The following is an 11,172-nucleotide window of genomic DNA, read 5'->3' as shown; positions in this document are numbered from 1 at the left end:
AAAGGCTGTGTACAACAGTGCTTTCAAGGACACTGGTTAGTGGTAAAAGAAATCTGTATATACTAAGCTTGATAGAAATAATAATACCGCTGCGTAATGTAATGGGCTGATCAACGGGCCTCAATCACCCATCCAACTACATGTATACAACCTTTAAACTCAACTGTGTCGTATCTTAAGTTAGTATAAATACGGAAACAATATTCGCTCAAGCTGCTATCCTCCTCTCCCCATCCCTCTCATACCAAGCACTGAAATTTTGTCTATTTATTCAAACACAAGCATTGTTTAGGAAATAGGTTATTGAGCAAAAGTATCTGCCACATAACACAGCAACTAAACAATGCGGTGAGAGAAACAAAACGGAGAGATTTGAAATAAATGCTAGCTGTCTAACCTTGCGAATCCACTTCTTAAAATTCAGAACGTCTTTGTGTGTAAGTGGGAGTCCCCCCTCCCCCTTCCACACAACTCAAAAGCCTGCAACTACGCCCGCCCCCCTGACCCCCTAAATCACACACACACACACAATCCCCCCCCCCCCCCTATTCCAACCACTGACTCAGTCCCGCCCACATCATCTTCCTGTTTGTGCATATTCTGCAACCCCTCACCCTCCCACCCCCTTGTTCTCCTCCCCTCCAACCGTTGAATCAGTGTTTGTAAACAAGGTCAACACACACTGCACAACAACAGTGGAATGCGGTGGCCATCTTTTCTTCTTTTTCAGTTTCCTTTCTCCCCCTCGCTCTTTCCCTGGCAAGTTGCTCCTTTCCTCTATCGACCCGAGCGTCACCATGCCCTTGTTGGAAGGGAGAAGGGTGTGAAGGGGGGCTCAGGGGGTCGGGGAAGGGGGGGGGGGGGGGCAATGCACTTGAATCTAAACAGCTGTAACATCATGACATTATAATAAAATGCTGAGATAAGTATACTATTAGTGTAACGATATGAAAATAAAATTGTTCCCCATCTAATACCGTCATTTTAATGAACATGGTTCTTACTCAAATTGCAAATAAAATATAATATTGCTCCAATGTTATCTTCCAAACAACAGATGTCTCTCCTAATTGGGCCCACTGCTTCAGCCCACCTACACCCCTCTCCCCATTACACAAAACTAAATGTTCAACTCAACACTGAATTTGTCAACAAAATCAACAACAAAAATTTGTCAACAGGCTGCTAACAATGACTTATACTTTTTTTTGTGATTACATCCTGTGTTTGGTTTGGTTTTGAATGTAATGGTTCTATATCGTCATCAAAGGAAATGGGCAGAATCACAGCCCTGTTCTTTCTTTCTGAATCAACTTTTTGGTTTTGCAAAAAACAATTTTAGAAAACAAGGATATGCAAGAAAGAAGTACTCTGTATATATATTCATAGATCAACATCTGTATGTTCTGCTGAATTTGAAGAACTGATACCAAAACAACATAACATAAACTTTACCCTGTTCTTTTTGTACAAACATCCTGCTGTATTCTTGTACAGCTGTCCCAGTTTTCTTACCATTCTAATAATTAAAGAAACCCTCTCTAATGGCCCTCTGCTATAATGCCATCCCTCTCTAATGATGTTTTGTTACATAACTCAACAAAACCCAATATTTAAACAGTTTGAAGGAGACCTTTTTGCCAACATGTGACAACAGAAGACAGAAAAATGAACACAAGAAAAGGCATCACACAGAAAACTATGGAACTGTGCACAACAATAGCAAATGAAGGCAAAATACAATGAATAATGACATGTAAAACATATATTCATAAATATAACAAACAATTGATTGCACAATGAAAATGGTTAAGAATCTAGTTCTATCTCCGCATGCCAGGCAGGATTTATAACAATGTGATGGACGTTGGACACTTGCGCAAACTATTCAAGCATACTCACATATACTTCCCTTTCTCCTTTTAAAAATCTCAAATTATTATACAGCAACAGTTTAGCTTTCCTCTACTGCACTTGAGTGCACTTTTCAGTTCAACTGGATTCCTGAACTTTTAAAAGTATTAAAGATGTCAATTTTTCACTCATAATGCTTCCAGACCTTTGCCCATTCAGTCAAGTTACATTTTCAGTTGGTCCACTGCCCTAGCCCAATGTCAAGCTTGTTGATAAGTTTCTCTCCAGATTCAAAAGACCCAATGTGCCACAAATGGTAGGTACTAAGAGTCACAGAAAAGCACTGAACAAAAGACACAACATCCAACACTAGAGAACAGCAACACCAGACAAAAAGCAGATGATGATTGAAGCTGCATGATCATTAATTCTTAACCATACTACTCCAGTCCTGAGTGACATCATGAATGCTGATCAACTGAGTGCAATGGATTTTCTTGCAGGCATTGTTAAGTGTGTCAAGGTATATCTTCATTATGGGGTCTTTTCATGCGTGTCAACAAGATTTGAGCTCACGCATGATAATGGCAAGGAAGAAAGCAAGCTGTTGGAAATGATATTGCAATGGATGATCGTGATGTTGGCAAAAGCTTACTTCCACACCGGGGTCGGTCTTCAAGGGTTTTTGAGCAGAAAGGCTGGGCAAGTATTCTTTCAGATCTCACATCTGAATTCATGATTAAATAACACAAAAAAAAACATATGGAGCTTTTGTTTTTCTTTTCTTTGAATCAATCCAGAAATTTTTGTACACTCCACTAACTTTGGTCATGTTATAAGCTTTCCAGAGATGAACACCACAGCATTCCACTGATGTTTTCTTTGCTTCATGCTGTGATGTTTATCTGATTATCCTTTCCGAATCAATATTGCCATGTGACTAACATTCCAAGCCAAAACTGCTGAGGTAGATCCTTTTGTCTTGTTCCAACTGTTACTTTTAACAAAAATAATACCAAGCACACCGTAACTGGAACTCTAGATAGTAAAAGCTTTCAGAGAATTATTTGGTCTTTCTGCACACTGCAGTGCTTCAAGGAATTAACCATTTGTTCTGCTTAATGTCAACAAATATTTTCTTTTGTCAGATGTTCCTCTTATGCCCATACAAACGCTCACAACAAAAGTACGTATATGGTACGTGGATACCTGAACATCTGCTACTCATGAGTAGCACACACCGGGGGGAGTTACGTTATCGAGTGATGCACAGTTAACAGGTGACAAAACTTGCTCTACACACACTGCTTTCCAGACGTAGTGAAAAAAATCAAGCCCGACAAGATGATGCATTGTGTCAGATCAAAACCTGGTTTAAAAAACAACTGCGTAGATGGAAAATTTATGGAATACAAGTGCCCCGTTCTCATGCACACTTAACAACACACACCAAAAAAAAAGAAAAAAAAAGTGAATCTCCAACATTAAAAAATCTTAGCCAAAATCACAAGAAGAAAAGGTAAGAGAGAGAGGGTGAAAAAAAAAACCAACAACAAAAAAAAAAAAACCAGCACATGTACCATACCTGTTGTTTACACGATCTCACTGCTGTACACAAAATGTACTCGTCAGTTGTCATTCCACAATCAAAAAAGAATACAGCTTTTTTGTAAGTTCTTTTTTTCTTCTCAACACTTGCTTCTCTGTTCATGGATTCCAGTCACATCACTCAGTTTGTAGATCTGCAGTTAGCTCCCTTGACATGCACTGGCACAAAAACTGCAATTCAAGCAAAGCTCTGAGTCCATAGAACAGAAGAATATGGCTGGGGCTTCTGCAGAGATGTAGTCGTAGTCCTGTGCTCCAATGATGTTTTGGAGGGGTGGGGGGGGGGGGGACGACTCTCACTTTACCATGTGCTCCATAGGCCCCGGTGTTTTAGGGGTGCCTCTCACTTTCTATCAAAGTCCATCAAGACGAAAGCACCACGTGATGTACGAGTCTCGCTTTGTTTTTTCATCACCACTCAAACATTTTCCTCCCCTTGGTGTTACACATTACATTAGCATCATCAATGCAATAAACCCTATCCTGTACAATTTAACTCTAGCCACTGCAATTGTTCCAAGCACAAGCACCAAATACTCTCCATAAGGTATCACAACAATTCTGGCTTCATTATTTTGCCAGTACGGGAAGAGTTAACCGTGTTCCTAGCATCCTTTTTTATGTTACCTCCACAGAAGCATTACACAGTAATGAAGAAGTAAAGGGAAAAGATCATTTGCACACACACTGGGCTAGTTAGGTACAAGAAAAATCATACATGTGCACACAAACTATATCATATGATAAAACAGTGAAAGTGAGTGAGAAGAGATGGTGTGACAATGATAGTAATATGGATTTTGTAAACTACTGACTACTGATCAACCTTTCTCTAGCTATCCTCTTGTTGGATCAAATCAGTGAAGATAGAGAGGGACAAAAAAAAAAAAAAAAGAAAAAAGAAAAAAGCAATTCAAGTGTTATCAAGAATTTCTTTTAAGGATATGACTTGATAGATCTGTGATAACAACCCTCCTCTGAAGTGTACATGTACAACACTTCTATTAACAGCTAGCAAATTCAACATCAATTTGAAACTGTCATCATGCATGGTGAATCCCTAGACATTTTTTTTCAATTATTATTATTATATGTCCCATTCGTTCATCACAAGCAGCTTTTAACATTTTCCCCCCAAACGTACTCATTACAAGTTCTAAACACAATAAAAATGGACAGGTTTAAACTGCTAAGGGAAAAAGTTGGGCATATATATAGTTAGAAAGAGTTCCTGGGTTTCCGACTGCCATCCCGTTTGCTGCCATCGATCCACAGAGGATCGGAGTGGAGGCAACGTTGGCCCAGGAAATGCACAGCCAGACTACAGTGACAAACTGCTGATAACGTTACAGTTTTCAAAATCAAAGACTCAGAAGGGAGTAAGGGTGGGGAAAACAATTGGGAAAGAAAAGAGACAAGTATATGGTTGGACTGTGAAAGTACAGCAAGAGAGAGAAAGAGAGAGAGGAGAGAGAGAGGGACTCAGAAGGAGAGAGAGAATGAACACAGATTTGAGCCGGTCTTGGAAGCCCATCTGGCAATGACACGGCGGCAATCTGCTTGCTGGCTTAGTTTTTTTTTTATGACACTGGGACATTACTCAATCTCCTAATCACATCTTCTTCAATCCAGTCTACTTGGAGGAGGAGAGAAATAAGACATGTTACAGTCTAACATTTCAAACGCATTCTCTTGTTCCATATCCACTTGCTATTTAGTTTCTTTTATTGTTTTTTTTTTTTTTCTTTTTTTTTTAATGCCAATGCTATGTCTGTAGCAGCTGTCTTATTTTTTCCTTCATTTTCTGTTGTTTTTTTCAGTCGCCCAATATCATGCCCTAGAAGTTTTTCTTTCACAGTCTTGTTGTCAGAAGGGAAGATTAGTTGTAAGTAGTACGCTGACTCGAAACAGATCTGTCATGAGTAAGAAGCTGGCCACCACACCGCTAAGCCTGGCAGGCTGCACCATTGAAAAAAGGGAGGGAGGGGTGGGGGTTTTAGGGGTGAGGAAGGGTCAGGAATTACACAAACGGTGAAGAAGAAGCTCTGAAGGGGGGGGCTGGTAGGCTGTATAGGTAGGTAAGATGTTGCTGTCCTCCTCCTCCAACCGCGTATCAGAGATCCTCAGAGTAGGGGGAATCGTCCATAGAGTAACTAAAGTTGCAAGAGTTGCCGCTGCCATATCCTTCGCTCCCCAGACTCTCCACACTGCTGATGTCATCGCTGTCGCTGTTGCAGCCACCCATGATGTCAATCTCATCTAGACAGACAAAAAAAAAAAAAAAAAAAAAAATGCAACACATGTTACAGTACTGCTAACACAAAAAAAGTTGTTTTTTCTCTTTAACTGTTCATCAACTGCTGTTCAGAAAATGAACTTGTTCATGGAGCCACTGGAATACATGATACCAACAACTACACATCAAAAACATGGACAATCTCATTGATGACAGGAAAGACAGAAAACTGGGAAGCTCATCAGTGTACAGCTCTATCATACTGCCTCCAACAATAACTTTCACAGTATGGAGCTAACCCTAAGGACCAGAACAAAAGCATTACAAAACATTTGCGCAGTCCACTCTGAGGTCTCCCACAGGCAAAACATAACGCTCAGAAAAAGACAAACACACATAAACATAATGCACCCCATCAGTGAACAGCACTGAAATGGATGATAAGCATATGTCAACAACTATGTCAAAGTTCATGACATGCCAGCAAACAACAAACTATTATCTTTTTACTGGTTCTAGTCCAGTAGACCACAGAAGGCCGTATCTTGGAATGAAAAGGAGGAGTTTGTATTATACTATGTCAAACTGGTGCAAACTGGGCCTACTGACAGGCCTAGTTTGCATCAGTTTGACATTGGTAAGTTATGTATCACCAAACATGGAGTCTGACACGCGGTTCCGGGCAGTCAGCCTGCTGGTCTCCTCCATCAGTTTGACATGGCAAGTATGTGCATCACCAAACATGGAGGAAATTTAGTTCAACAGAACATGAAGAAACAAATCCAAAACAATCCAACAAACTAAAAACACCTGGAAAAGAAATTCACGCACATAAAGTAAACCTACGCCAACCAACACTATTGTCCTTTGAAAAACAGCGGAAATAATGCGAGAGATGATCAAGAAACTCCAGCACTATCAAACACTCACCAGACTCCTCTGAGCAGCGGGAGCTGACTGACGAGCCCAAGGAAGAACTAGAAGCATTGGTGGACGTTGAACATTCGCTGATGCTGCGCTCCTGCCGGACCCGATAGGAACCGGCCGACATTTGTTCCAGCTTGCGCTGCAGGTGCCGGTGCTCCCGCTTCAGGTACTCAATTTGACTGGAACTTTTCCGGTCCTTGTCTTCAAGGTTCTGTGGTAAAATGAAACGAACATGTTAAGGGTTAGACACACCCTACAGATAAAACAGATTCAAGAACAATGGAAAAAGATATGTCCTCCCACCAAGTTAAAATGTTTTCAACAAACCTTTCACAGGAAACTGACACATGTCTTTCCCTTGAAGTGGGAAAGATTGGGACATAGAAGAGAATAAGTGTCATGGTAAGGGATACCCTAGAAAGAATGTTGGAAAAGACACAAACTACCAAGTTCAAATGTTTCCTTCAAACCTTTTAGAAGAGTTTGACAGATGTGCTTATTAATGGAAGAGAGGAGAGGAATTGGGGCAAGAAAAAAAGATTATTAGCATATCCACCATAGAATTGTGGCATTCACATGGAATTATAAGCTTAAATGAATTTTACATGCCCCACACACTGGTCTTGTTTTCTTGTATTTAATATATCTACTGGAAGCATACTGAAAATTGAAACAGACTATTCTTCAAGCAAATGCTACCACTGAAATGTAATTCTAAGAATATCTGAAAAGTATTCTACACAGGACAGCAACAACAGTATATGCAGTACAAACATGGAAAACTCACCTTGATAAAGGACCGTGCTTTGGTTAATAAGCCTAAAGTGGTGTGTCTTGAAGCGTCCGACCCCAGAGGAACAAGGTCTTTTAACTTCTCAAGGCAATGTCTGAGATGTGCTCTCCTGAAAATGTCAAAAAGTCCCCAATCAGTGACAGGTCAGGATCTGTAATACATTATCTGTCTGCCCCTGCACAAGACAAGTCTTCAAACTTTAACATTCAGTTAGGAATCAAACATGTGCATGAACAGCTGTTCGCTAACTCTTCCAAAACAATATGGCCGGAATAACTGCCACATCAGGGTGCATATTGCAAAAGGGATATCTAGAAACTTTTTTTTTTCTATTTTCCTAAACCATGCATACAGAGGAGTACTTTATGATTTGTTTTCAAGAACCAAGTTGGTAACGACAAATGTCACTACTTTATCATCCAAACCTGAAAATACAAATATTACTAAAGGAAAGGGGGGCATGGAGGATGAATGGTGAGTGGGGTCTGGATAGTTGTCTATCATAAAAATAAAAGACGTTCATAATCATAAAAAAATGTTGGCTATGATGACTGCCTGTGGGCTAACACAAAACTCCACGCTGTTGGTTAAACATTTATAAACAAAAGCCCATTGTTTAATTTCAAGTCACCGACGCTGGAGAGACATTTGAGTTTGAAAGCATGCACAGGCACACATGCAGGCTCCACCCCCCTCCCCCGCCAAAAGAAAAAAAAAAGAGAGAAAAAGCCCCAAAGTGAGGAAACGAACAAAGTTTGACCCGCCCTTGCACTGTTGCAGAGACCCTGAGTCACAATGTTGCCATCTGGAGAGTTTTTAAACCCTCCCGCGCTGAGGACGCAAGCTACTCATTCATTGTTTACAGTCGGAGGAGACTCAACAGCAAATCAAACGCAAACCCAACCCCCCTTTGAAAGAAAGCAGGAAAGGAAGAAAAGAAAAACACAACGCTGGGTTCTACTCAGCTGCTTCTCGCTTTATTTACAGTCACGCAAGGTCAAGGACTCACCAGGCACAGTCACATGACCCCGAGGAATGTCAGCTATTGATCAACCCGCCCAGCACAGTGGAGTCGAGGCGCAAAGATAAAACACTCTCCACACTCTCCCCAGCCTTGCGCTGACGTGCAAACGCCACCCATGAACAATAACGTTAATACCAGAATTCGTTATAGTTTTGCTTTTAAATGAATAGTTATTTAACGATAATACAGAATGAAAGAAAAGTGTTCATCAATCAGAATACTGAATGGAAAGCAAACTGTACACAAGAGAATAATTCATACAAAAAAAGCACACACACGCATATAGAAAAGCGTGTCAGCCTGAAAAACCCACCCCACCATTACAGTATACGTCAACTTTATGTGGCATGGACATACATGCTGATTTCCTATTGTTTTGGTTTAAATTTTAATTATCTTGTCAAACCGAACGCCGGTACACTATACAGATCGAACTTGTATTGGCATTCATACTTTTACTCAACATCAAAACCGTACTGGAAAAGCCTGTAGCAAGTGGAGCTTCTTTTTTTTTCTTCTTTTTTTTCTTTTCTTTTTTCCCTTGAGCCAGCATTTACTGCCTGGAAGAGAACCCCCTTAAAGTACTTTTCTTTCAAAAAGACAAACCAAAACCCCATCCTCCTCTCTCACGTAATAGTACATAAACGGAAAATTACGCCCATCAAACTAACTGTGCAAGTCAAAAGGCAAGCTTTCTCAAGAACATTGCGATCCGTACGCGAGGCTTGAGCTGTGCAAGCCAGCCTTGATGGCGGAGTTCCAAATTTATGATTGTGTGCCGTGTTGGTGGGTATACTTCTCGTTGGGAACGGGACCTCAGCTGACCGCCCAACTACGCCGAGCGAGCATGCCAGGAAGGCTTGGCCTTGCCTTGCCCGCCTCACACTGGAGCTCTCAGCGCTCGCTGCATCAACACCGCCGTTTCCATGCCATCCATCAATAGGCGAGTGTTTCGCAAAAATAAAGGCGTTTTGTCCGTTCACCACAATGCTTTCGACAAACCAAATCACAGTATCAATCCCTTCTCAAGAACCACGACATGCTGGGTAAACAAACGAAACAGAAACAAAAACAAAAAATCCAACTTACCTATTTTTCTCCAGTTCGTTATGTGTCGATCTGAAACAAACAAAAATATGCTGTTCATTTCATGAATGTGAGCATGTCAACATAAAAAAAAAATAATTTACTAACTTGCTTTTCTGAGACAACAACCAAAGATAATTTTTTTTTTTTTTTTTTTTTTTTAAATCTTTGGATATTCAGTCACAAAGACCCTTTCACAGCCCTGAACTACCTCCCCCTCCCTGCCCACGCGCCTTCCATCCCCTAAAGCAGTGCACCGAAGTAAAGAGAGGGCGGGGTGAGCAGCTTTACGTTCTCGGTGACGTAGCAACGAGCAAACGACTCAAATCTTTTTTCCGCCCGCGCCTGAAATAACGGTCCGCCGTTTTCCTTCCCTTCTATGCGAACCCCGTTCACTGTCACCAAGCAGATCTTGCTACGCAATAGCAGGCACAACAAGCCACTATCGATTCCGTATATTTTTTCACAGCAGTAACAAAGTATGAATAAGTATAGTGTTTCGAAAAAATGTAAACAGTAGAGCAGGTTTGTCGGCCTCAGCCTTTGAAGATCTAGGTCATGACTCAGAGCACAGCTGCATGATAAATCATATTATAGACAAAGATGTACTTATTCTGCATAGAATTCACCCTTCCAACACAAACGCAAAATGTGTAATAGCGATTCCTTACATTCGATTCCGATTTCAGATTGTTAACCTTCAAAGCGTGGCAGCTTTTCGTTCTCGTCTGCTTCAGAGCAGTTATCAACAAAAATGGCGGCTGCACGTTGTCAGCTGATCCAGACGACAAAAATTTTTCCAAACACACAAGAATCAACTTCAGTAAATGGCAGAAACATTCGGATTACCAATATTGTGTTAAAATCTGTGTAAAGGTAACAACACAGAGACCAGATCGCAATTTAAAATACTTAGAAATAGCCAAAATGTCTGTCGCAACAAAGTCAGCTGACAAGCTGACCTCAGCGCTTTCGCAGCGAGGTCTATCTTATGCGAAAACAGTCCGATTTTCAACTTACCTATTTCCCTGAGATTTTTTCCCTCTCGGCTTCTTCTTTGTTAATTCATCCGGCATAGGTAACGTTGATGCGTAGCCATGTTCTGCTTCTGAAATAAAAACAAAAAGCAAAGATGTTGAACCACAACAACGGCCTCGCAACATGTCGAAGATCGACGTGGCAAAGAATGCTGAAGCTAACGATGAAAAACGCTGCATATTCACCTCTTTCTCGCCTTTCGAGGAATTCAGCCGCTTGCAAAAGCTGAGCAATGTTCTGCATTTTCCAATCAAGATGCAAAGTCATAAAAATTTGGACTGATTTTTTCCTGATGCAAGTCAAACCGCAGCTCCTCTCGATCTAACCTGACCCGTTCACGTTGAGGCCAAGAATGCAAACACACGGGCGAAGTTTGTTTACAAAGAGTGAGGCTTGCTCCGATTGGCTGTGCGCACAGCTCATTACGACGGTGGCGACGCTCCTCAGCCAATGAATGAGCCAGTCTCAGACAAGCTCCCATTGCCCTGACCCACGGATTTGCATATTGCTTCCCTTGAATCACTCGTGCCGTCTGCTTTCGCTGACATTTTGAGCGGCACGGCGAGCGAGGCAACTCTGTGTTGTATTTTTGTACATTTCTGTCTC

At 41.2% G+C, this 11,172-nt stretch overlaps 1 protein-coding gene across 1 annotated transcript; it reads right to left on the bottom strand.

Annotated features, from left to right (window-relative positions):
• Positions 1 to 647: 647 nt before the first annotated feature.
• On the bottom strand, positions 648 to 10,935 carry LOC143293390 (max dimerization protein 1-like). The gene is made up of 6 exons (XM_076604207.1): positions 10,752 to 10,935; positions 10,549 to 10,636; positions 9,532 to 9,561; positions 7,413 to 7,527; positions 6,629 to 6,836; positions 648 to 5,721 (listed from the first exon to the last, which is right to left on the bottom strand). The coding sequence occupies exons 1-6, from the start codon at positions 10,831 to 10,833 to the stop codon at positions 5,576 to 5,578; spliced, it is 669 nt and encodes a 222-aa protein (XP_076460322.1). The 5' UTR covers positions 10,834 to 10,935; the 3' UTR covers positions 648 to 5,575.
• Positions 10,936 to 11,172: the final 237 nt, after the last annotated feature.

The sequence above is a fragment of the Babylonia areolata genome, chromosome 19 (genome assembly GCF_041734735.1).
Source record: "Babylonia areolata isolate BAREFJ2019XMU chromosome 19, ASM4173473v1, whole genome shotgun sequence".
Taxonomy (NCBI): domain Eukaryota; kingdom Metazoa; phylum Mollusca; class Gastropoda; order Neogastropoda; family Buccinidae; genus Babylonia; species Babylonia areolata.
This window is presented reverse-complemented; position numbering and strand designations above follow the sequence as displayed.